This window comes from Calidris pugnax, unplaced genomic scaffold, assembly GCF_001431845.1.
Source record: "Calidris pugnax isolate Ruff unplaced genomic scaffold, ASM143184v1 scaffold57, whole genome shotgun sequence".
Taxonomy (NCBI): Eukaryota; Metazoa; Chordata; class Aves; order Charadriiformes; family Scolopacidae; genus Calidris; species Calidris pugnax.
In genome coordinates, this window is record NW_015090813.1 from 428,012 (window position 1) to 455,162 (window position 27,151).

The 27,151-nt window shown below is 44.7% G+C and overlaps 1 protein-coding gene across 1 annotated transcript in view; it reads left to right on the forward strand.

Moving 5' to 3' along the window:
• HECA (hdc homolog, cell cycle regulator) overlaps positions 1 to 24,572 on the forward strand; it is a 47,478-nt gene extending 22,906 nt beyond the window's left edge. The window contains exons 2-5 of the mRNA XM_014939548.1: positions 12,333 to 12,448; positions 17,010 to 18,050; positions 21,122 to 21,276; positions 23,711 to 24,572. Coding sequence (XP_014795034.1) covers positions 12,333 to 12,448; positions 17,010 to 18,050; positions 21,122 to 21,276; positions 23,711 to 23,875 — 1,477 coding nt within the window. The 3' untranslated portion in view covers positions 23,876 to 24,572. The remainder of the gene's footprint in view (positions 1 to 12,332; positions 12,449 to 17,009; positions 18,051 to 21,121; positions 21,277 to 23,710) is intronic.
• Positions 24,573 to 27,151: the final 2,579 nt, after the last annotated feature.

Below are 27,151 nucleotides of genomic sequence, written 5' to 3' on the forward strand. Positions count from 1 at the left end.
GCTCTCCCCCCAGCCATCCCCTTGCAAAGACTTTCTTCTTGTCCTGGTGCTAAGAAGGGTTATTACTCCTTCCTCACAGCATGCCACTAAAATGTTTGTGCAGAGAGAGAGAGAGAAAAAAAAAGAAAAAAAAGAAAAAAAATCCCGATTTTTATTCCAGCGCGATTTAAAAAAAAAAAGAAAAAAAAAGAAAAAATATGGAGTCCTACTTTCCGGCCCGTTTTATTTGCCGTTCCGCAGCCCTTGGGTTTGTCCGGGGAACGCTCTCGCTGCTCATCGACCATTTTACGCCGCCCTGGGTGGGTTGGGTGGTTTTGGTGCTTCCCAGCAGGTTTTTTGTTGTTTTTTTGGTGTTTTTTTAAATTTTTTTTATTTTTTATTTTTTTTTATGGGAAGGTGTTTTCTTGCAGAAACTTGCCCCGCTCTCCCCGTTTGGAGATTTGTCTCCCTGCAAAAAAAAAAAACAAAAACAAAAACAACAACCCCAAAAAAACCAAACGGGATTTATTTCAGGCTAAAAGTAAAGGTTGGGCTGGGATTTTATTGCACTTTTTGCTGAGCCCAAAATCTCCCCCCCACCTTCCCCGTCTCAGGTCGGCTGCCAGATTTTACAAACTGCGGCGCAGACTTTTTGCTCTCGACTTCTTTTTTTTTGTTTGTTTTTCCCCTCCCAAGTTGGACTCCAGCTTTTTACTCCCCATGCTTTGGGGAAAAAAAATCCAATCCCCCCCCAAAAAAAAACCCAAACCCAAAAAGTGGGAGGGTAGGGACAACTGGCTTAATACTTTGTGGCAGCAGATTTTGCCTGGGGGCTGTTGGCCAAAGGTGGTTTCCAAAAACCTGACTCCGGTTCTTAAGATGTCCGATCCCCCTGTGTTATTTAATGGAAACTTTTCCTTGGAAATATTAGCGATTAATTGCAAATCGCTCCGGCTCACAGAGGTCTCTGCCAGACTGCTTTTACGAGAGAATTACTTACTCCAGAGGATCACGGAGAATGTTTAGAATTTCCTTTTTGGATTTGGGGGGGTTGATTGGTTGTGGGGTTGGTTTGTTGTGGGTTTTTTTTTTGACTGTTTCTTCTAAGCGAGCGTGGAAGTTGGGGGGGGGAGAGAGAAAAAGGCAAGATTAGCAGGAGTTGGAGAATTTCTAGAGCGTTTTTATGGTGACTTCAGTCCGGTGATGTAATCTGTGCCAGACCCGCTTTGCAGGTGGTGTCTCCTTCACAACACTGTTGGCTGTTATTTAGTTGTTTGGAGGTGGGGAGAAAAACAGTGTTTCCAGGTTTTTTTCCCCCCCTGGCTCCAGCAGAGGGGTGTTTGGGCCACGGTGGTTTCCCGGGGGGGTGATGAAGCCGTGTTCCTTGTGGGGGTACCACGGGGGGTGATGCTGGAGAACGCCGGTAGCGGTCCAGCGTGACCTCTGGGCAGGTTGTCAGTTGTCTTCAGCTGTAAGACTGCGTGTCCCAGGTGTTTTATGTGTCCTTCCCCTGCGGCGTGCAGCATCCTCCGAAGTTGAGGCAGCCTTTCTGAGGGCAAACCTGAGATTCTCCTTTAGTAGTAGAGATTGTCCCTGCTTCAGTATGACTTCAGTGGTCTACTCGCAACAGAGGTCCAACATTGGCTTCGGCATTTGCTGTAGGTCAGTACACCTGAACTTTTCCTCCATGGGCTCGTGGCTCCTACTCATAGCTTTCATTTCAGATAATCATAACAGCTGGAGGAGTAGGTGAGAGATGGTTGGAACGGGTCCAGCGGAGGGCCATGAAGATGGTCAGAGGGATGGAGCATCTCCCCCATGAAGACAGGCTGAGAGAGTTGAGTTGTTCAGCCTGGAGAAGAGAAGGCTCCAGGGAGACCTTCTAGCAGCCTTCCAATATCTGAAGGGAGCCTACAGGAGAGCTGGAGAGGGACTCTTTGTCAGGAAGTGTAGTGACAGGACAAGGGGCAACAGTTTTAAACTGAAAGAGGGGAGATTTAGATTAGATTTCAGGAAGAAATTCTTTCCTGTGAGTGTGGTGAGACACTGGAAGAGGTTGCCCAGAGAAGCTGTGGCTGCCCCATCCCTGGAGGGGTTCAAGGCCAGGCTGGATGGGGCTTGGAGCAACCTGGTCTGGTGGGAGGTGTCCCTGCCCAGGGCAGGGGGGTTGGAACTGGATGATCTTTAAGGTCCCTTCCAACCCAAACCGTTCCATGATTCTATGTGGCTGCTAGCTTTGTTTTACATCAGCTACTGCCCATGAGATAATCCTGAGCTATAAGTGCTGTAAATTGTATTCTCACTGATAAATCCAGAGCTGTCGGCAGTTTTGGTTCAGGAGATGAAAGGAGAAACTCTTCCTGTCGTGCTGCAGAGCTGGGAATCCGGGTCTTCCGTGCGAGGAAAAGACAAGATAGTGATGATGGATTCCCCCAAGTCCTCAAAACCGATGAATCTGAAATGATTCTGTGTAGTATGGCCAGGTCCATGGAGGCAAAGTGTCCTGTCACGGGACTCGAGGGGTTTGTGGGTGGCCGTGTGCTTGCGGTTCCTTGGTGGCTAAGCAGGTTATGGAGGACGCGGGCTGCTCCAGTGAGTTGTGAGGTTAATAGAGTTCTGCTGTGCACAGGCAACTCTCCATTATTCATGGGAGATTATCTGGGCTGTGGATTAAGGGTGCTGGGCGCGGGGAAGGTCTTTGCTGTGCTGCTTTTGGGCCCTGCAGCTGCATGTGGGTCACAGGATCCTCATGGTTGGAAGGGACCTTTGAGATCATTGAGTCCGACCACAAACCAAACCAAAACAAAAACCCCACAAACAGAGACAAACCAACAATCTCGGGCACTAGAGCGTGCCCTGAAGAGCCATGTCTACCCGTTTCTTAAATACCTCCAGGGATGGTGACTCCACCACCTCCCTGGGCAGGCCGTTCCAGTGCCTGATTAATCTCTCAGTAAAGTAATTCTTCCTAATATCTAATCTAATCCTCCCCTGCTGCACCTTCAGACCATTTCCTCTGGTCCTGTCATTGTTCACTTGGGAGAAGAGTCCACCACCCACCTCTCTACACCCTCCTTTCAGGTAGTTATAGAGGGCAATGAAGTCCCCCCTCAGTCTCCTCTTCTCCAAACTAAACATGCCCATTTCTCTCAGCCTCTCCTCATAGGACTTGTTCTCTAGACCCCTCACCAGCTTGGTCCCTCATCCCTGGGTGGGCTCTTCTCTCCTCCATCATCACCATATGCTGTTCTAGAGTAACTGGCATGTGCCTGGTATTGCCGCTTTCCTGCTCTTTCTTTACCCTGGAGAAGCAGTAGATGATTGTAATAACGTAAACCCGTTTTCTTTCATTAATGTGGCAAGACAGAAGTATGCAGAGATAAAAGCAGCAGATAGAACAACTGCGAAATGAAGATTGTCTGTGCAAACCTTGGCTTTGCCTCATGTTGTCAGGATGACAGTCTAATTACGCAGTCCCATCAGGACCCCCCTTCTCTCAGGGAAGGGAGAGTGGTTCAGATATATTTTTTTTTTGAAGTCTTCACAGTTCATTATGTGGTCTGTGTATTGTTTCTGCCCCCCATCCATGTGCCATAATGAAATAGAATTTTTAATTTCCTCTTGGTTTCTCCGTGCAGCTCTGTCTAGAGGTGCCGTGTAATACGGACCCGCCGTTATAGCACCCCTTTACAGTGGAAAGATGTTGTTCCCTTTTGCATTTTGACAAATTTAGCTTCAATCCCAGCACAATTTTCCCTTAAAGTGTCAGTCAGTTCTTGGCATGACAGTTGAGAAATGTAGGCTGATTTTTTTTTTCCCCTGTCCCAAGAGGGCATCTGCTTATGTTTTGGTTTTTTTTTGGTGGTGGGCTCATGTAGGCTCATTTTTGCATGTAGGGCTCAAACTGTGATCAAAAGGTTCTAGACTCCCGTGGGGGAACGGGGAAGGTGGAGACCATAACCACTGACCCGATGTGATGGCTTTTCTCCGTCTTTCTCCTCCAGAAGCTCCTCTGCCATGGAGGAGCTGGTGGAGATTGTTGACGGAGGTCTCAGTGGACCATAGCTTCCCAGAGGTGGAGTTGCTGCCATGTTGTGCCACCAAGGGGCTGTGAGCAGTGCCCCCCATGCTGGCCGAGCTCTGATGTTGTCTGTAGTTACCTGGGTTTGAAGTGGCCAGTTGTGCTCTTGCACACTTTTCACCTGGGTTTCACAAATTAGCGAGGTTGATTTACTTTCAAATAAAAATGCTAATGTAGGACAAGTGTATGAAGAAGAAAATCAGTCAGCACCACCGTGACTAATGTATGGAAAGCAGTGACTGGCCAACAATTAAGATTCACCCTGAAAAAAGAATATATATATCCTGGAGGTGGAATAGTTAAAGAGGGCCAGAAAATTTCTCAGTGCAATATTTAATTTAAAAATGCATTTTTAGAGGATGAATTGCTGTAGTATTTAAGCGTGGATTAATATTTGCTGTCAAATGTTCCCTGCTGCATATAACATCTAGTTCCAGTTTGGCACTCTGGTGATGTTCAGTATTGGCACCTTCTTATTACTTAGCTTGAGGGAGTCCCACTGATGTCGGTGAGACCACCTGGAAAATTAAGTTCCTATTCTGTTGCATTGACTAGAAAATTTAATACCTATTAATTTTCTAAGGGAAAACCATTTTGCTTCATAATTCCATTGAGTTCTTCTAACTGCAGAAATCAATTGAATGCAAATTTCACTGTCTCTGTCGATGCAAATCAGGTTGGAAAGGACTTTTCGTGTTAGTCTTAGGATTTTAAAAACTATGCGATTACGTGCTTTTGTAGCAAATGCAATTCCTGTTCTGCAAATCTTTGCAAATGGAATCATGCCCGTGGTATTGCTGGATAAAATAAATACTGTCCTTTCATGGAAGCAAGTACACACCCATTGAATTTATTTATTTTTTAACAGTTATTTGCTGTCAAAATGGTTATCGGTGTTGGTGTGGTTAGTCATTTGCTCGAGCGTAGGGCTTGCATGAGAAAGGGTTAGGCTTGATGTTTGTTAGCTTTCCTACAAAAAAAATAGCAGTTTTTGAACTCATTGCTTTATTTGGGCTGTTCTCATCCCACACCTTCCTCCCCAGTAGATCTAACGAGTAGTGACAAAACGACTGCTGGTCCTTGGAGAGGTCTTTAAGTTTTCTTCAGCCTTGCATATTGAGACATCCTTTGATATTGAAGCACTGAGATGACTGGCAGACGTCTGTCTGTCCTCTGCTTTTCTTCCTGCTCTGGGTGGACCTGATTTAGCAGGGGGGTTGGACTCGATGATCTCCAGATTCTCTGCTTTTCTTCCAGCTCTGGGTGGACCTGCTTTGGCAGTGGGTTGGACTCATGATCTCCAGAGGTCCCTTCCAACCCCATGTGATTCTGTGGTTCTGATTCTGTGTATGTGAGGTGGGGGGGAAATTAGAGGTAGACCTTGCATCCAACTCAAGGTAAAATACTCCGGCTAATCTTCAAGGTGTCTAAATTACAACGGCTCTGTATGCGAGGAGGGGGTGAAAAAAAATCAGAGGTAGACCTTGCATCCAGCTCAGGGTAAAATTCTCCAGCTAATCTTCAAGGTGTCTAAATTACAACGGCACCAGTAGGGCATGGGCTTTCTTTAAACAGTTTTGACAGAAATTCAAATAATTTCGAAGAGTCCTCTTGAAGTGGTAATCTAGTCACTGGAGTGGGTAGTTCCGTTTCGAAAGCTTGCAGGATTTTGAGTGGAGCACTGGCATTTCCTGGCAGACTCCAGAGACATTTATCTTGAGAGCATTCACTTTAACCTTTATCTCTTTCACTCCGTCTCTCCGGCAGTGGTAGGGTCTGTCAGTCCTCCTTCCAGGGCTCGAGAGGGTTATTGCTGCTGTTGTTCCTCTCTGGAACGCCAGCTGGGAGAGGAGGTGGCTTTTGGTCAGAGCCTGCCCACTGAGTGTTCCTGGTGGTCCCTGTCTCCACTTCTGTGCTGCCGATACCTGTTTTGGGAACCATGTACAGCCCAGGTCCCTGTGTGCTGCACAGATGCCAAAGATGCCACACGGGCAGGGCTGAGAGTCAGGACAGCACCGTTGGGGAGATGTCTATTGGCTCCACGCTCAGGAGGTCCCATCTCGCAGGGATGCTCAACACCACAGCCAAGATGACAACATCTCCCAGTTCCCACTGGGTTTTTACCAGCTTCTTTAGCATGAGAATTAAATATATTCTCTGTCTTATTGAAACTTGGGAGGGATAGACCAGTGACAGAAACTTGACTTGATGCCACTTGACTCAACCTTTTCTACCTTCTTCTCTTCCCTTCTTGTGCTTTTGAGTTGGGTCTGGTGGCTAGCTGGCTCTGAATCAGGGCAAGTCCAGCTTGTGGTGCTTGATATTAGGGCATCTACTGCTTGCTACAATTGTCTCTATATTCCCAGCATGAGTTGGAATTTGCCACTGGAAACTTACTGGGGCAGGTGGATTAGAGCCTGCTTTAGTTATTAGGATGTCCGTTTCTCGAAGCACCAGGGTTGGTTTTCTGTAACATTTCAAGGTCTTAAAAGCATTGGAAGGCTACAGTGAGACAACTTAATGGTGGGAATGCTTTTCTGTGGGGATGATTCATGTGCGGGCAAAGCAGCAGCCAATGTTCAGAACACGTTAATGCCCACCAGTCTGGAGATAGTCACTAATCTCTGCATTCGCCATGATAGAGGTCGCCATTAGAGTCCACCCTACGCTGGGGAGTGCGAAGAGTCTTCCTGGCCTGGGCACGATTGCTTGTGGCATGGAGGACTGATCGTTGCCTGACACTTGATGAAGCCAACTCAGAATTCACAGGGCAGTATCAGGAGTGCATTGGCATTAGTTGTCCTGGTGCTGATGAAGGTAGAGGCTCAGGCCTGTTCTCTTTGGTATGATGAACTGGTGATATTTTCAGTTGGACTGAGGGTGTTGCAGCACAACCCAGGGTAAGATTTCTCCTGTGCAGAGAGGGTCTGTGCATCCTAAGCAAAAGCCAAAGCTGGTGGTTGAGTTGTTCTCTGCATATCATAGAATGGTTAGAGTTGGAAGGGACCTTGAAGATCATCCAGTTCCAACCCCCTGCCATGGAGAGTGACTCCTCCCACCAGACCAGGTTGCTCCAAGCCCCATCCAGCCTGGCCTTGAACCCCTCCAGGGATGGGGCAGCCACAGCTTCTTTGGGCAACCTCTTCCAGTGTCCCACCACCCTCACAGGAAAGAATTTCTTTCTGGTATCTAATGTAAATCACCCCCATTTGGATGATGGGCATTACATGGAAAGAAGTTGGCTAAGTTGGCTAGATGATAACTGTACAGATTATGGTGACTTCTACAAGACAGTGTGAATTCTCATGATGGGTTTCAGCGGTGTAGGCAGTTGGTCCATCTTGGAGCACGTTGGCCCATCTTGGAGCTGTGTAAGCAAACCACAAAACTATTGTGCATGTGGAAGAGCCCATCCTCCATAGTTTGTGTGGTTTTTCTCTTGGCTTTCTGACTTTGGTGAGGTGACGGCTGAGCTGGGAGTGGGTGGTTGAATGAGAGCCTCAGATAACTGACTGTATCACATGCTAATTGCTGCTTTCGTAAACAGGCACTAGCTCTGGCTGTGCTGTAAGTTAGAAGGAGTTAACGTGGCAGGTATGAGTTAAGCCTTCAGGATTTCCATGGTGTCTTCCCACCTGCTGTGTAGTTGTTGGACCTTTCTCGCTTTTGTGGATTTTTTTTGTGAAGAGACTCTCTTGGAGGCCAAGTGTGAAGTCAGCATAAGTGAAGTGCACGGAGATGGTTCTAACATCTACTGAGCCCGCCAAGTAGTACCGTCATCTGGATTCCCAGGTGAACTAGAGTTTAGCAGTTCCAAGTTACCTGAAATCTTTTCTAGGGGAAGGCGATCACTTCATGTGCCGCTTGACTAATAGAGCTGGTGACATCTTGCACACGGGGTAAGTGTGCCAAGGAGAGCTAGGCTGCTTGCAGCTTTGTTCTCCTTAAGTCCCTTCTGAGCCTAAATACTGACTTGCAGCTTCTTGGTCCTTGTGGGGCGTAGGACTGAGCTCCAGATTGGTACCTAAGTGTCAATTTGGAAGTGCTTGCATGTGGAAGGCTATCAACCAGGCTCTCCTTGCGTTGTCTTGAGTCAGGGTGATTGAGGTGGGTCTTGCACGGGGTGTCACACCAGCCTGAGCTCTGTCTGTCGCTCACTGAAGATGGGCTGCCAGCGTTGGCTTCTCTTTCCAAGAACATAAGAGGGAGTCTCGTGACACAGAAGAAAGCCTGCGTTTTAGGCGGCTTACCAGGTGCTGCTGTCTTGGTTTTTCCCCTCCCTCCTGGAGAATGACTGGAAACTTTGATCTTGATCAGGCTGCAAAGATTGCTTAAGAAGTTTTGGAGAGACATCAGTCACCGTCAGTGAGTGTTATCAATATAAGCCATGAGCCGAGCTGTTTGGGAAGACTCCTCTTACTGTTTGTCGGCTGTTATTTGTTGTTGTGGCTGCACTGAAGCTCCAAGCCTGCCTTTTGGATCTACTTGTGAAATGTTTTTTCCCCTTGCATTCTTCCTGCTGCATCCAGGCTCTTAGGAAGGTGGCTGATCATTTCTATCTCACCTCATAATTCGTGCTGTTTAACCAATTAATGCTGTTAACCAGCTGATCATTTCTGTCTTGCCTCATAATCCGTACTGTTTAACCAGTTAATCCATATGGCCATACCATTTTGTCACGTCTTGGTATATTAGATTGTATTCCGAGGTTCACCAAAGCAAACACATTAGACAATTCATACAAGTTTTCTGTTTGGTCTGTTTTGTTTATTTTCTACAGCTGGATTACGGTCTTAGCACAATAATATTGTATGACTCCAATTAAAATAAAGTTGTGCTTGATGGTAGAGGAAATTCAGAAGATGAGTGCAGATGGTTGGTAGGGAGTAGCCTTCCACAGAAATGACTCAGCTCTGCTTCAAGCTGGCAGAGCGGACAATTCCTAGTTGTGTAGGGCTGTGAAGAGAACACTCTTCATGGGAAAGCTCTGAGGCGGTAGAGGTTCAAGTGCTTGACTTGCAAAGTGTGTGTCCCACTGGTACCCTTCTGGCCTTGATGATGTGCTGGCAACTAAAGTGTCCTTGGCATAGGTGATGAGATGCCAGAGTAACAGTAGACCAAAAACAAGCCATTATAAGTGTCTTGCAGCTGAGCCAGTGCCACCAGTGCCAAGACCTTCCCTTTTTGTTGTTTTTTTTTTTGGATAATTTCCTCCAGTGGAGGGCCACAAAGATGATCAGAGGCATGGAGCACCTCTCCTATGAAGACAGACTGAGAGAGCTGGGGTTGTTCAGTCTGGAGAAGAGAAGGCTCCAGGGAGACCTTCTAGCAGCCTTCCAATATCTGAAGGGAGCTACAGGAGAGATGGAGAGGGACTCTTTGTCAGGAAGTGTAGTGACAGAACAAGGGGCAATGGTTTTTAATTGGAAGAGGCGAGATTTAGATTAGATATTAGGAAGAAATTCTTTGTTGTGAGGGTGGTGAGGTTGCCCAGAGAAGCTGTGGCTGCCCCATCCCTGGAGGGGTTCAAGGCCAAGGTGGATGGGGCTTGGAGCAACCTGGTCTGGTGGGAGGTGTCCCTGCCCATGGCAGGGGGTTGGAACTGGGTGATCTTTAAGGTCCCTTCCAACTCTTACATTCTGTGATTCTATGATTCCTTTTCCCCTGCTCCTTAACAACCTACCCTTGCCTGACGATTGTTTCAAGATGACAGTAGGGCTGCCTCTTCCAACAGCTTCCACGCTTGTCCCTCCTCTGCCCCCAGCCTCACGTGTTTGACGCCTCCCTTGAGCTTTTCTAGCAGTTGTGAGCCCGTGGGGCAAGCTAAAACCTACACTGATGAGTACAGGAAATAATTATCTGTTTCTGTCCACTGAGGGCAAAACTCTGGTGCTGAACACAATGGATGATGTGGGAACGTGGCGGGGGGAAGAGCGAATTTTGCTTGAGGCGTCCACATTGAGGACTTGGAACAAACGAGAGCAGTCACGAAACTGAAGTCGTGGAGTCATTGCGTTTGGCTTGTGGGGTACATCTCTGGCTTTGTGATGGGTGTGTAGTAAACAGGAGTAAACAACATTCTCCTCCATTTACTTCACCAGAGGGAAGTTCTGCAGGGCAGCTGGTGTTCATTTGGGTCCTGAAACGGGTAGGGTGGTCTTCATACACCCTCTTCATTTTTTATTAAAAAGTAGAAACCAGTTGATGTGGTGTTTGGGGGGTTTTTTTGGTTGCTGAAGGAGGTTTATCTCAACTGTCTGTTTTTATTACTGGATTTTATTGATGTTTATAAACCTGAACTGAAAAACTGAGGAAAAGCCAAACACCCAAACCAGCTTGCTTGCAGCTTCTGTCATGTTCTCATTTTTGAAAGAAAAGTTAATTTTATGGTAGTTCTGTCAAACATAAAACATAACCTTGTTTAAGCAATGAGCTATCTTTGCTCAAACTTACATTTGTTTGGAATATTGTATGTTATTTCTGTTTTAGAGGACATTTATGTGCTGCCCCTTGCAACTGATTTCAGAATTACTGCTCAAAATCACTGCAGTGGAATACGAGAAAACATTTATTTTGATGTGAAACATAACTTGTGGAAAGAATCAGCGTGCGAGTGTAGTTGAAGCTTGGCAGCCTGTCTGTTACAGCCGTGCACTTGGGTCTAAATGTCAAAGCCGTTCTGCTACAGAGAGCTGCACGCTGGCTTGTTTTGTTCTCCTAGGCTGTGAAAACCATCTCGAAACTGAGAGGTAAAATAAAGATAGTTTTATGGTCATTTAGGCATTCTTTCAGAAGCGTCTGCTGGGAGAATGGATGCTGCTCTGATACCTGGGAATCTTTCATAGAATCATAGAATAGATTAGGTTGGAAGAGACCTTTAAAGGTCATCTAGTCCAGCCCTTGGCCATGGGCAGGGAGGGACAGCTCCCACCAGACCAGGTTGCTCCAAGCCCCATCCAGCCTGGCCTTGAACCCCTCCAGGGATGGGGCAGCCACAGCTTCTCTGGGCAACCTCTTCCAGTGTCTCACCACCCTCACAGCAAAGAATTTCTTCCTAATATCTAGTCTAAATCTCTCCTCCTTCAGTTTAAAACTATTACTCCTTGTCCTGTCACTCCACTCCCTGATGAAGAGTCCCTCCCCATCTCTCCTGTAGCCCCTTTAGGGACTGGAAGGGGCTCTAAGGTCTCCCTGGAGCCTTCTCTTCTCCAGGCCGAACAACCCCAACTCTCTCAACCTGTCCTCATAAGAGAGGTTCTCCAGCCCTCCCATCATCTCCATGGCCCTTGTCCGGACCTGCTCGAATGGGTCTATGTCCTTCCTGTCTTGCCGGCCCTAGAGCTGGATGCAGTACTCCAGGTGGGGTCTCCTGAAAGCAGAGTACAATTCATTTTTCCTGAATTTGAATTTTATAATTTTGGAAACCAGAAATGTGTTGAGCTATTAGATACTTGAAAGCAAATTATTTTTATCTGACAAACCAACTTGGGGCTGCAGGTGTGGATGGGCAGTTTGGCCATGTGAATTTCTATTTATTCCCCTTTATTGTCTCTCTTGACAGTAATTGTTGTACTGTTATCATAAAACATTTAGATGATGATTCTCACTCTGACTTTTTGAAGAATAATCTCAAAATGCATTTCTAATGAATGGGAAATAGAAGGGCTCGATAACAAGAATTTTTAAAGTTTTGTAATTCTGTAATAAGTGCTTTGTCTCATTTATAAAATGATGATTAAATAACCCAGAGCACTTTCAAGAGTGTGAATTGATGGGAAGAGCTCTTCACATTTGCTAATGTGGCTCCCATACTAAGTGGTGTGAATGCTGTCTCTTTGGCTTCTAAGGCGTATTTGTTGCTGTGAACTGGGAAAGTCACACCAAAAATTGCTTTGTTATCCCTTTCTTATTTATTCTTTATGTAGGGACGTGTGGCATGATCATGTTTGGCAGGAGACATGATTGGAGAGAAGTCTGCAAGGGATGTTCAGTCCTGCACAGTCTGTTTTGTACACGTAGACCTGCTGGAATTTGAAATACTAGGCAGAACCAAGCGTTGGCTTGAGGTTTCTATGTGCTTTTCATGTAGTGGAGTTATCTGCTTTCTTGAATATGAGGATACTACATAAGTGGTAGAACTTTCCACTGAGACACCTTTCATTAGCCATGCTGGGCTCTTCAGTTTCTGTTGTGGAAATTATGCAGTGGTTTTATCAAGGCCTTCTCCAAACCAGCAGACTCCGTCATAACAAACCTGTATTGGTGGAAGCAGGTTTTTTGACTGGCATGGCATTACCCTTGCTGTGGAGCATGGCAACCTGGCAGAGAGAGCTGTTGGCTTTCTGGAGTATTTCCTGTGCCAATACAATGACAGTAGTGAAGAGTCAGGTGAGTCCCCAGAAGAGGTGAGCAGGGCCCAGCTTCTTCTCTTAGCAATGTTGTTTTCCAAAGCCATCTCAGTGCCACCATTTAACAATTCAGTAGAATCCTTTGTGTGTGGGAAAGCTCTTGGTCACTCCTTTGCTTTCTTCCAGCTGCTCTAGACCTGCTTTTGCTATGGTGATTGTGTGAGCAGCCAATTCACACTTAGTAGATAGAACATCAGAATCACAGAATCTTCTAGGTTGGCAGGGACCTTAAAGATCATCTTGTCCAACTGTCAACCTATCTGTGACAAAAAGAGACACCCACACAACAAACAAGAAGCAACACCATCACTAAACCATATCTCCCAGCACTACATCAACCTGTCTTTTGAACACCTCCAGGGATGGTGCCTCAACCCCCTCCCTGGGCAGCCCATTCCAATGTCTGATAACCCTTTTGGTGAAAAAATTTTTTCCTAATATCCAGCCTGAACCTACCCTGGCGTAACTTGAGGCCATTTCCTGTCGTCCTGTCGCCTGTGACTTGGGAGAAGAGACTGACCCCCATCTCTCTATAACCATCTTTGTTGCCCTTCTCTGGGCCCACTCCAGCACCTCGATATCTTTTTTATGGTAGGGAGCCCAAAACTGGACACAGCACTCGAGGTGAGGCCTCACCAGTGCCGAGTACAGGGGGACAATCACCTCTCGGGCCCTACTCGCCACGCTGTTCCTGATACAGGCCAGGATGAGGGATCAGATGAGGGAACATCTGAAAACTTTGTAGTCATCTAGTTAACTTAAATGTTGAGAAGATGCCACTGTCCAAAACTCAAAGCTTTTTCTTGCTCTTGGTTATGCTGTGTGGGAGGTTCCTCAGGGACTGTGGCATCTGTAATTTCTCAAGGAGGAGCTGGAGAAGATCTCATTCCACAGTCCTTCCATTGACCAACCAGGGAGAAGGGAAGAATCTGTTGGAAGTCACCTTTACAATAGCCTGTAGACACCCAGTACATGATCATAATCAAATAATTGTGGACACATTCTGTGGAATACCTGGGCTGTAGTGGTTTTCTTCTGTATTTCAGCTGCTTGTTTGACTAATTTCATTTTTTGCCTACATAATGAAGAAGGTATAAACTCCTCAGGGGGCTAGAGATGATATGCTTTTGCATCTCAAACCAAAAACATGTTCAAAGGCTAATCAAGGAAAAGCTTTTCTTTTTTAGTCCGTTAACTACGCCAGTATGGATGAACAAGTGTAAAGTCTTCATTCTAAAGCTGAGATCTCTAGACTTGCCTGTATAGTAACTTTCTCGGCTGCCAGCTATAATTATACCTGCAACTGTTAGAACATTTACACTCCGAAACACAGGGGGAGCATAAGTGGATTTTTGGCATGTTCTTCCTTCCTGCCTCCTGGCAGTGGTGGGAAGGAATATGTACCAAAATAGATGAATACAGGAAATGCATACGTGAGGACTGTTCGTATTGGTACCTCTGGTATCTTGCTGCACATCTGACTCCTGGTGAGTTGCCTTTGATGGTTTCGGTCTGACTGGCTCCTCTGAGATGTATTGCATGAGGATGCTGTAGCTGCAGACTGTTCTTTCGGGCCCTAAATAAGATGAAAGAATGACTGACAACGCAGAAGAACTTTGCAGAGACGCTTGGCGTGACATAGTGTGACTTGAAGCGAAGCCTGGGAGAAATGGGTGGGAGAACTCTCTGAACTGGTGAACTGACAGATTTTGTTTCAGAGCAGATAAGTTATCATCCACTTTTGCTCCCAGCCAGCGATGTTATACTCAATGGTACACAGTAAAAAACGTGGAGAGAAATTAGTCATTGGTAATCAATAAAATTCATGGTTCTCAAAGCCATCTCAAAACCTGGATGTTCTTAGTGGGCTTTTTAGAGGCCTGAGATAAGTAGTAAGAAAATAGGTGTCATATGGATAAAGGGAAATTCCAGAGAGTCTTTGGGAAAGCTTCTCATCTCTGTTTTTTCCAATTTGGTAATTTTTTAAAAATGACTAAACAAGTCCGTATTCTGAAACAGAGGGAAATTCCAGAGAGTCCTTAGGGAAAGCCTCTCATATCTGTTTTTTCTAATTTGGTAATTTTTTTTAAATGACTAAACAAGTCCGTATTCTGAAACAAAATAGGCTTTTTTTTTTTTGCTTTGAGAGAATGTTTTGGGGAATGTGCTTTGCTTGCGGTTTATAGGCCAGTCCCTGAAGGAAAGGTATTGCCGAAAATTCTCCTTGCAACTGTGCTACTTCTGGCACTAGAAATGGAGGCAGAGAAATGAGGTGAAGGATGGGGCAGCTTCCAGGGAACAGCTCAGGAAAATTTTCTTGTGCTCTTTCTGCCCATCTCTTCTGGGTAAATAGTTCTTAAGAGCTACTCTAATCTTGAATTTACTGAAGGTAACCTTGAAGGCTTTGTTTGTTTGCTTGTTTATAGCCTTTTAACAAAAACTTGTTGGGAAAAGGCAAAACCACCAGCATGGCTGATGTCTGTTCTTGTAAAGAATCTGGTTTGTGTGTTAGTGCTGCAGGACAGGTGATGGTGGGTAGTGTGTCTGTGATGAGAGTCTAAGTAAAAGCAGACGAAGCAGCATAAAGCCTATTATCCCACTGCAAATTATCACAGAATCACATGGAGTTGGAAGGGACCTCTGGAGATCATCCAGTCCAACCCACCTGCCAGAGCAGGTCCATCTAGAGCAGGTTGCACAGGAACTTGTCTAGGTGGGTTTTGAATGTCTCCAGAGAAGGAGACTCCACCACCTCTCTGGGCAGCCTCTTCCAGGGCTCTGCTACCCTCAAAGTAAAGAAGTTTCTTCTCAGGTTTAGGTGGAACTTCTTACATTCAAGTTTGTGCCCGTTTCCTCTTGTCCTGTCACTGACCACCACTGAAAAAAGACCGGGCCCGTCCTCTTGTGCCCAGGAAATGGGCACAAACTTGAATGTAAGAAGTTCCATTCCATCTCAGCGTGAGGAGGAACTTCTTTCCTTTGAGGGTGGCAGAGCCCTGGAACAGGCTGCCCAGAGAGGTGGTGGAGTCTCCATCTCTGGAGACATTCAGAACCCACCTGGACATGTTCCTGTGCAACCTGCTCTGGGTGGACCTCCTTTGGCAGGGGAGTTGAACTAGATGCTCTCCAGAGGTCCCTTCAAACCCCATATCATTCTGTAATTCTGTTTGCTGTGTGTGGGTGGAGGGAGACAGCACTTGACCGTGGAAAACCCTGAAGGAGCCTGGTAGTGTTTGAATGCAGCGACACAGAGGTTAGGAGGCAGCCTGCCGGCCCTGCTGGAGCAGTGCTTTTTGGTGAAGTGGAGGAAGCAGGAAGTCAGAAATACAGAGGAGAAATATTTGTAATACTTGAGTAAGCATCTCAAAACTTCATAATTAGAAACTCTCAAGATCCAATAGAAACTCCCAAGTGAATATTTCCTGTGCTTTCTGTGCCTCCCAGCTGCAGCTGAGCAGCCAGAAATGGGGGTTGTGTGTAGTCCCTGGTACTTTGGTGAGGGAGGAGAAGATGTCAATGGTCCATAAATGCACAACGTTTTTTTGTAGAGCATTTTTGTGTAGAAGCTGACACTGTAGCAGGGAGAGAATTGAAATGAATTCTTCTTTGCTCAAGGATGTAGCAAAGGCTGCTACTTTGCTGATAAAAAAAAAAAAAACAAACATGAGGCATTTGGTTTTCTTAACCTGTCTGTCTTACAGAACTGTTTGGTTTGTGAAATTTAGCTATCCAGGAGGTCAGTGATGGGGGTATAGTCTATATTTGCCCGAGTGATGTAACGAAGACCATCTTTTTTGTACCAGGAACGTAAGCTGTTTGTCTGCCTTTTCAAAGTCCTCTGCTTCCTCCTCCTCCCCCTTGCTGTTGTCTCTTGCTCAGTCCCAAAGAAAAGATCAATCCCTGCCTCTCCCTGTGATTGCAGAGCCGGGCTGTATTGCCTACTTGTTTTTCAAACAAACATCTCTGTGTGTTCTCCCCATGTTGCCTCTCAGGCTTCAAAGCAAGCCTCCAAAAACATCCACAAAGCTTTCTCCTGACTTCTTAAGGCCTTGCAAGGGTATCCGCAAACCCTTGAGGAGGGCTAATGCTTCTGAGGTGCTTTGGCTTTGAATATTAAACAAACCGTCATGTCATTTTGTTTCTTTATTCCCTCATTTCTGTATCTCCTTTTGTGTATTTAACTTTTTTTTTTTTTTTTTTTTTTTTTTAATTTTTTTTTAATATATTTTTTTTCTCTTTATGTTTTAAAAACGTATTTATTTATTTATTTATTTAGGCGGCGGTCGGCCCCCCTTCCCGGGGGGCCCGCCCCCTTTTTTTTTTTTTTTTTTTTTTTTTTTTTTTTTTTTTTTATTTTTTTTTTTTTTTTTTTTTTTGGCAAAGGCCGCTTTTTGCTCTGACCAAGAGCTGGTGCTTGTGGGACTTTCGATAATATAGATCGGGAAGAAGGAGCTCATGTGCGTATTGGGCACAGTGTTTAATGAAGAATTGCAATTAGCGGCCCATTAAGTTACTGATGTATCTGTTTTTCTCTCCCACAGAAGCCCCTTGTGCTACTCCACTGATCTGTAGCTTTGGAAGGCCGGTGGACCTGGAGAAGGATGACTACCAGAAGGTCATATGCAACAACGAGCATTGTCCCTACAGCACTTGGATGCACCTTCAGTGCTTCTACGAGTGGGAGAGCAGCATCCTCGTCCAGTTCAACTGCATCGGCAGGGCCAGGAGCTGGAACGAAAAGCAGTGTCGCCAAAACATGTGGACAAAGAAGGGGTATGACCTGGCTTTTCGCTTCTGCTCCTGTCGGTGTGGGCAGGGTCACTTGAAGAAGGACACTGACTGGTACCAGGTGAAGCGGATGCAGGATGACAAGAAGAAGAAATCGGTGTTGGAGAAGAGCACAGGAAGGTCGATGGCGGAGTCGGCGGAGGAGGCCAAAAAGGGCAGGCCGGCCAACAAGCCGCAGAAAGGCTTGAGTAATGACCTCCAGCGAAGGCACTCCATGGACAGGCAGAACTCCCAGGAGAAGGGCGTCATGGGTGGCAGCTACGGCGTCCGTTCTCCTTGTGTCTCCCCCGGCCAGTCCCCACCCACCGGCTACTCCATTCTTGCCCCCACGCATTTCAGCGGCCCTCGTTCCTCCCGATACTTAGGGGAGTTCCTGAAGAACGCCATTCACCTGGAGCCCCATAAGAAGAACATGGCCGGCGGGGGCATGTTCAGGAACGCGCACTTTGATTACGGGGCGGCTGGCTTGCAGGCACACAGGTCGGGACATTTCGATGCCCCCGTGCAGTTCTTGAGAAGGCTCGATCTGTCCGAGCTGCTCACCCACATCCCCAGGCATAAGCTGAATACTTTCCACGTGCGGATGGAAGACGATGCCCAGGTGGGCCAAGGGGAGGACCTGCGGAAGTTCATCCTCGCTGCTCTTAGTGCCAGCCACAGGAACGTTGTAAACTGTGCACTGTGCCACAGGGCCCTGCCAGTGTTTGAACAGTTTCCCCTGGTGGACGGGACCCTGTTCCTTAGCCCATCGAGACACGATGAGATTGAATATGATGTGCCCTGTCACCTTCAAGGTACAGGTTGTCTGTCGGTCATGCTAGGTTTCATTAAATGACGGAACTGCCTTCTCTGCCCTGTTTCCCCCCCTTCCCTCCCCCCACATTATAGATTTTTCATCCCAGTTCTGCATTTTTAAGAGGTTCTGCAAAGCTTGAAGTCGCGTCCACATTAATCACCCGGATCAGATTGAAGCCCTTAGAAGGAATTACAAAAAGCAAGTGCCGTGTAGAAAGATCCGTGCCTTCTCTTTGGGCTTGCAGCTAAGAGATTTCTCATCAGGTTTCTAGGTACACCATGGGAAGGTTTCTCAGCCAATCTGTTTTGCAGCGTGTGCATGCTGATCTGTCTGTTGTGAGCTTTACCCCAAGATATACATCAACCTCTTAAACAGCCTTTTTGAATTTAAGCATGCTGTGCTGCAGCGCAGGGGAAAGTTGTGTTCGTACCGCCAGTGAGATGAGAAGCCTCTCATCTGCTTTCAGAGAGTATCAGTTTTGTTTTATAGCAAACTATTTTTTTTGTGTGGAAAACTATTTTCTTATATCTATCCATTCTGGCCTATGTTAGCACCAGCCTGAAGAGGTTGGATGTTGTAAAAGTGAACTTTTAATGGTGGGTTGAAGCAGTGATGGTGTAGTGAGGGTTTTAGATTTATTTCCAAATTCCCACCTGTTTGGGCTGCATCCAGATCACGTCCCAGCTCCGAGCTGAGCTGAGACAGAGGCATGTATTACTTTTTTCCTAGAGAAACAAATGGAAGTGGGCTAGGATGAGCTTCAGCTCTTCTGGAAGCTGTGCCCCAAAACACACTGCAGGCAGCCAGCACGGCCAGAATAGGTCAGAGAAAGTTTGGTGTTCAAAAACATAGAATTACGTGTTGAAAAGTGTATTGAGAAGGCATTAACGAGAGGTATTTTAACATTTAAGTTTCTCTCCTTCCAATAAAACATGTTATATCCCATGCATGGTCATAATACGTGTTATGTAACATTCCTCTGATCAACAAACTTTCTATTTTTTATTTATTTATTTTTTCTTTCCTTAAATCACTGTGCGCTAAGTCACTAAACTGTATTCATGCTAACGTTATCATTTATGTTTTGCCTGATGTACTGTAAGGAGAAAAGGTGATATAGGCAAATACACAAGCTGCAAAAGTGCCAGGGTAAACAGACTATACCTACGCGAGATAACAAGGCTTGTTTGCTTTGGTGGGGAGGCACACACAATGTGCTTGTGGTTTTACCAGTGCTAAGAGCTGGTTTAGTAAAAGTGAAACTCATCGCTTGTTAACGTTTGCCACTAAGAATGAAACTTTGCAAATGTTTATTATTATTTTTTAATTGGTTGTTCCTTACCCGTTGGGCTCAGACAAGATGCCGTGAATAATTAGTTGTTAACATTTTTATCTCTTTGTCCTGGATAAAATGGTTTATTATCAGAAGTGCTCTTCGAAATGGATTGAGTTTGGAAGGTGCTGTTCCAGGGTGTTATTTTCTCTTCAGTACAGAAAGTCAGTTTTTTCATTTCAGGCATGTTTAAGATATCAGGTACCTCATTTCCTATATATCAAGAATCCTGAAAATTAAGTGGTGGGGAATATGGTATTTTAATGTGAGGGAACGGTGCAGAACTCCAGGTGGGGAAAATTATTTTACCTTCCTGTACAACACAAAACTTCTGTGTGTGGAATTATTTGAATGTCTCCAGTCTTCAGTGTTCACTTTAGAAACAGAGTTTATTATATTTGCACTTTAGTCTCATCACATAACACTTTCTGGAGCTGAACATGCCAATGTGGAATAGCTCAATTTTTACCAGCTCAAACTAGCAAGTTTATTTTGTATGTTTTTTTTAAGAATAGTCTGATTTTTCTTCTTGTTTTTCTGAAATAGCTGGCTTAAAAAACAAAATAAGTTAAAATTCAAACCATTAATTTTGAAAGTGTCTGATATGGACGGATCATAAATTGTTAATATTTTACTCCTTTTTATCTAGAAGACGTGCAGATGTGTGTGTTCATTAAATTACGGGTTGTGATGGGCTCAATGCTTTGGTGCTAAAGAGCACAAATTGCAATCCAAGATAAATACATACCATGCAGTCCTGTTTTGGAGCTGATCTGTAACTGCACTGCTTCTGAGCTTTGTCTTACATAGCAGTGTAAAATACGGTATATTACAGAATTAGGTCAGCCCACTTCTGATAGCCAACTATTAAATTACAAATCAATTCGGTCGCTACGAATCGGCCAGAATCGAGATGCCAGATCTTTGTTAATTTGTGTGGGGCTTTTTGTTTTGTGTGAAATTTGCATCTTGGGTATTGCATTGGTGACTTGAGTCACATTTATGCAGAGGAAGTATTTCATTTTCAAGTCTGAGCCGCTTGATTTTTATGGAAGTCAATGTTTTTGAAAGTCATTGCGCATACAGAGGTCATAATAGAGCTCAATAGATTTGTAGTTCTGAATGGCATGTTAAAACTCTGTGCATGTGTAATATATAATGTTTTTAGATATACTTACTGTTAATGAACGGCCAGGAAAAAGTACATGAAAGAAACTGGCTCTCCTGGCTGTTGCTTTTTTCCATGAGGAATATTAGGTCCTTGGTTTCCTCTTTGCTGGAAGATTTTGGCAAGTTGTTAGATGAATCTGTACCCAGCTTGTTAATAAGCTTCAACACTTCTCGGCTGCTTCTGTCAGGTGGGGATGAAGCTGGGGCACAATCCTGGTTTTGGAAATGCTGCAGCTGATCATGTGGCTTAACCCGGCATCTGTTCGTGGAGCTTCAGCAGCTCCTTTTATAAAATGTTTTGCTAAGGTCTACCAGCAAATGGAGGAAGGGGAGGGTGGGCAGGGCGATGACTAATTCCTGAGTTTTGCATCCATGGAAAATAGCATCATTCAGGCCCTGTGTATTTCCCATAGAGAAACATTTTTTTTAGTTTATCATTCACCCTTTTTTGTAAAAAAAAAAAATATGTGATTTGTGTCATGACAGGGCAAGATAACACATTGTGGGAAATGTCTGTTTCAATCTTCTGTTCTAGTCTCCTTAAGAAGTGTCTCTCCTGTCCACAGGAAGGCTTATGCACCTCTATGCTGTTTGTGTAGACTGCTTAGAAGGGGTTCACAAAATTATCTGCATTAAGTGCAAGTCCCGATGGGATGGAAGCTGGCATCAGCTGGGAACTATGTATACCTACGATATTCTGGCAGCATCTCCCTGTTGTCAGGTTAGTACCATGTGTAAATAAGACCCGTAAGGGGAAATTCCAACTGGTGATAAATAAAACCGAGGTTTGTGTATCTCTTCTCCCTTCCCTTCTTCCATCCTTCTTTTCCAGCCTGTACCTGCGAGTCCAATACGAGAAAGCTGACTGAGTCCCTGCCCTTTTGTCTTAAGTTATGAGGCACAGCAGCCTATAGGTAGACACAAGCCAATGCTGTGGTCAGTGGGCAATACTTAGGTTTTCACATAAAGCTCCTTTAAGTGCATCCACAATTAAATCTGGTGCTTGGGGTGATCCCTAGCAGGTATCTGTAGCATCAGGTATGATTCCAGTAGTATTTTGATAACAGTTGTGTTTTATCATGAGATAATGGTAGCAAAACAGCTAAGGGAATGGAAAGGTCTAAAGATTGCCCAGCTCTCCTTCATCGTTGGTGCCACTGACCCCGGTGATGGTACCCCACCACAGCCTGAGGCAGCTTCCTTTTCATTAAATGCTCACCTCATCCATACCTTGGGTGAGAAGGAGCCAAGGCTTGGGGTTACAGAGCACTTTTGTTGTGCAGGTCAGGGTAGACAGGCATGGAGAGAGCATTTGTCTGGGTTAACGTACGTGCTCAATCAACAGCAACCTGAAGCACAGGTTTGTCAAAACACAAAATGCCATTTTATTTTAAATTTAACGTATTCACCTAAATATGTTGCTCAAAAGACAAGTGGTGTTGCTCCTGCTGCTTAAAATTACATTGGTAACAATCATAACTGAGGACAGAGAGATTACCTTCGAGTGTAGTGCCTCTTGAGATTGTAACTTCTTTAAAAAATAAGGACTTTTAAAGATAAAACACTCATGCTACTTGCTAGCTCTGTAAAAGCCAGCAAATTTAAATCTGAATTGCTTCTGTTGAATGTGCAAGACAAGAATTAAGGTCTCATTATACAAGAGCCTTAATTATATGATTAATGGACAGTGTGACAGTACATGGTAAGTAATAGAACTGACTATGAAATCATTAGCTGCAGAGACTGTGATTGCCAGATAATACGCATTATTGTTTCACCCTGATTGTTACAGATGATTCTGTGCATAGGGAGGAATGACATTTAAATACGGTATATAATTTAACTCCGAATTGCCTTGCTAATTTCTATTTTGAATAATTTCATACCTTATTTCAAAATATTTAATTGTACATGACAAATGTGCATGTGGGATGATGAATTGCAGCCACTGCCAGGTTACTAGCAGATAGCTGATGTGCTGGCCAGGAGAAAGGGGGAAAACATCATACAAATCATACAGAAAATCATTCAAATCCATGCCCTGCTAGATTCTATTTCGTAGAATTTCTGCTTTTCGAGCAGAGCAGGTGGCTGTGGAGCTGGTGGTTTGTTTCTATTTGAGTCCTGTCTCAACAGTAATAGTACTTTAATAATTTCTTCCTCTCATGCCAGGAAAATTCCTTCAATTTAAGGAATTCCTTAAATTGAAGGAATTTAATTTAAATTTAAGGAGTTTAACGCTCATTTGCCACCTTTAGCCTGAAACTCCTTCACGGTCTCAAATCCCTTCTGCTTCTCTTGAGCGTTTCAAATCACCTGCTGAGCTTTCACGCCGCCTGTTGCCTTCTTTACATTAAATGGGCTGGGTTTCTCAGCCAAGTCTCTTCTGAAGACTCACTTCTTTTTGTTACAGCGGAACGTTAATAGCTCCGTCTGTCCTCACTCTTGACCTTTAATTATTTCTCACATCCACCCCGTTAACGTTGGTCCTGTCTCCATTAGATTTGGTAGAGTGGCTAGCGCTCTTGAAGTGATGTTTGGCTTGTATAACCTGATATGTGTTATAAATGTTTAAATAGATCCCTAAAGTGATACGGAACATGGAATACAATACCACGCCATGCTGATAAAGTAGATCGAGTTATACATTTGTTAAACCAAAAGATGAAAACTGCTGATCTCTTTCATAGACTGCTCTTGTTCAAACATCAACCTCAGCGGTTGACTTGCATGGCACAAATGTAAAATTTCTCTCTTGGCTTCAGGGGGTTCGTTTATGATTTATTGAGGCAGCGCTTCTTGCGCTGGGGGTTGAGGAATTGGTTCAGAGATTAATCAACACAAAACAATTGTGTGGGCATCTACACTTGGAAATTCTCTGCCTCCCGTCAGTCAGAGTGGGAGGTAGCTGAGTCTCCAGAATTTGGTGGTGGCATTTCATGTGAAAAAATGTTGTGTATGGCTGTGAGGTACCAGTCTGGGTGAGGGATGTCCTTACCAGTATATCCCATTACTGCCAGTTTCCTGACTTGCCCCCTCTCCCGCCGGGAAATGCGTGATGCTCTCTTTTTTTCGGAGGCGAGGAGCGGAGGTGAATTTGGTTGTTTCAAAAGGGCTTTGTTTTTTTGTTTGTTTCTTTGTTTTTCTTTTTACAGGCTCGACTGAACTGTAAGCACTGTGGGAAGCCAGTAATAGATGTACGGATTGGCATGCAGTATTTCTCTGAATACAGCAACGTCCAGCAGTGTCCTCACTGTGGAAACCTAGACTACCACTTCGTGAAGCCATTTTCTTCATTTAAAGTTTTGGAGGCTTATTGACGAAAGCTTTGCTTTAGTAATAGCTATTTTATGGGTATTTCAACTTTATTACATATCTTTTTATAGGATTCATTCTGTGATGAAATTTAATTTCTTTTCTAACTGAAAGAGCAGCTTCTTTGTCTGTGTACATATTAATATGTATATATATATATGTTGTTAAAACCAGAATCCTCCTGACGAGATCTCTGTGAAGGTTGGAGGCAAGCCAATTTAATGGCCTTTGAATATATCCCGAGTGTGGGGTAAAGTTCAGCTAAAAATGCTTTGGTTTTATTTTATTTTTTGTTGTATAATTGTAATACAGTTTATAGGAAGGGTGCGGAGAGGCGTACGGAGAAATATGTTCGATTGGAAAGTGGGTCACTGCGGAGGGTCGTTGTCGTCCCTCCGGCTTGGTGGAAATGGGAAATCCTTGGAAAGAAACCATCCCTCTGAATTACTGCTGAATTCATTTGGCCTTTTGCATCGGTTCCTACGGGCACAGGAGCTGGCCCCAGCAGGTTTCCTTCAGATTTCCCAAGACTGGCTGAACTAAGGTGTCGTGACAAGTGAATGTAAATGTTTGCCAGAAAATGCAATCTTGAAACGAATTGTTATAATTTTATATATATTTTTTTTTTTGGTTTTTTTTTTTGGCATTAGTGTCTTCCTGCCATGTGCGTTGCCCTCACTGACGGACCGTACGGCATTAGCGTCTTCCTGCCGTGTGCGTTGCCCTCACTGACGGACCGTACGGCAATAGCGCTGCTTCCACCGGGGCTGCCGTGCTTCCCAGCCAGGTCATCGTACCAAAACAAGCCAGAGATCTTATAAATGCTTTATTTAAAGGTGTTTTCTTCACAGGCATTTTTGGGGAAGGAACAGGCTGAGTGGGATGGGGGCTGTGTTTGTATGCGCCTGGTGGGACTGGTGTGGAAGGAGGACCGTGAAGTGGGATCCAGAGCTGAGAGGTACCGAGTACAAAACGTGGCATCGCTTTTAAAAAAAACAATTAATCGCTGCACCTTTGTCTTTTGAAATTGCATTAAGTCCAGGATCTAAAAACTTGGAGACTTTTTAAGAAAGCAGACTTAGTGTATTTGCTTTCTGCCTGCCTCTGCGCTGTACGTAATAGACTATGCATTAGGCAGTGAGTTTGTATGAGAGGGCTTGGCCCTCTAGACTCTGCAGGTTTTATTTCTTGGTTCCCATTTTTCCCTTCCTTAAATAAAATGTTTAAAATAGGTCTTTAATCCCCTGTTCGGTTTCTCAAGCCAATTGAGATTTATGGGAAGTTGTGGGGCTTTTGTTTGTTTTTTTTTTTTTTTTCTTTTCTCCATAGAGTATTTATGGAGTGTTTGTCCACTCAGATGTGGGTTATGTTTCTCTTTACGAGGTGGGATTATTTTTTGTTTCTTCTGAAGTTTTTTTTGTTTTCCCAAATGAGAATCTCTTTAAAGAGTGTATCTGTTGGAATCGTGATCCTGAAATTGGCCCTGATGCTCTGCCACCCTGGGAAAGAACGCCAAAAAAGTCAGAAGCCAAAAAAGCCTTTTCATGTGCTGGACGGGGAATTATGCTTTCTGCTAAGTTAAGAAATTAATGTGCACATAAAACTCAAACTGAATATCCGTGTTTCTTTGTGTGTAAAAATGCCAAGTTCACAGTTTTATGTCCTGGCTGTCTTCACTGTGGAATTAGCTCCTTTTTAGCATTAGCCACTCTTGGAGTAATACTGGAGCTGTGCAGAGGGCTTCTGTTGGCAGGGATGACTTACCGAGTGGTAATGTCCTTAGAAGCCAGCCAGCTCACCTTGATGGTTTTCACATCTGGGCTGTCTGTCTCCTACAGCTACACTGGTGATCTGCTGCTGGTCTGAAGGCCATGGTAGCCCTTCATCGTTGGCACTCCTCTCTTCCTCCTGTCCTCGCTCCTGTGCTTGGTTGTGGGTCTGGAGCGCATCCTTGGGGTTTTGTGCAAGTTGTCCCCCGTTTGTCACAGTTTTGAGAAAACCTGTTTCCTTTTTAGATAGAATTACAGAAAGGAGCTCAGGAGACTTCTACCGCTGACCTAGTGTGGCTACCCACAAGCTAAGTTACACCGAACCCCATTGCAGTGGGACCAGGCACTCCTGGGCTGGAAGAAGGTGTCTAGCAGATAAAACCTGGTTAGCTGTGCAGTGTAGACTTCCCTGATGGAGAACAATCAAGTTATGAATTCAATTAACTCCTCAGGGAGAACGAGCCCTTTAGCTTTGACGGTGCGTTGAGCAACCTGATGGAGTTAGACTGGCTAACAAGGTTTGGGCTTGTGTTGCCTGGCAGAACCAGACCACATGGACAACAGCTAGACTCTTCCAACTGCCCAGAACCACACAGTGAAGAAAAAGCTCCTGTGATGAGAAAAATTAAAGGATTCATCTGTAACTGGAGTGTTTGGTCTTGAGCACTGGTTGGTCATGCCATGAATCTATAGGGTGTTAATTGCCACACAGTCTACGTGGTGGTGTGAACCCACTTTTTCATGCACTCGGCAAGGGGAGGTGTCACTGTACAATGCACATGGTAGGGGAGAAGTGGGATCTGGAGCCCTTCTAAATACTTGTTCGTTTGCTTTCCTTAGTGTAGCTTAATTTATAGTTCTATTCTTTAAGTACTTAGATGCCTCTCCAGATGTGTATGTGTGACAATCGAGAATGAGTAGGCATGGAAAAAGGGAATTTGGCCAGCCTTAAAAAACACAAGTCTATGAAAGGTCGTACAGTATATTCAAGTCAAAACCAAGAACACAGCAGAGAAAATGGGAAGGGGAAAGCATATTTAAAGTCTTAGCAGTGACAAGGAGTTATGTACACATCTATCCAAGAAAACAATTTAGGTCTCCATCAGCTTTTCCTTTTTATTCTGGTGTTAAGTGGGTATTGTCTAGTGCTTGAGGAAATGCCTATTTTCTTACAAAACACATCTCTCAACTGGAGGTGAGCAGCGCATGGAGCACTGTAAAAACGATCCTTGGTGGAAACCAGCTGAGCAACAGCGAGATCCCTCTGAACTTTCACTCCAAAGTAAATTGTCCCTAATTTGTAGAGAATGCTTTCCCTGCTTCTTGCCGGTACTGAAAACTGATCCTGGTTTACTGCAAAATGTGTTTGGTTTTGGTTTTTTTCTAACATGCGTCAGATTCCAGTCAAGGGGTCGGGCCCACCCTTTGGCCAGGAGAGTTTCAGCTGGGCTTTGCCCAAGTAGAAAGGCAGAGGTGACTTCTTTGGGGCCTAGTGGCAACTTAAGAGGTTGG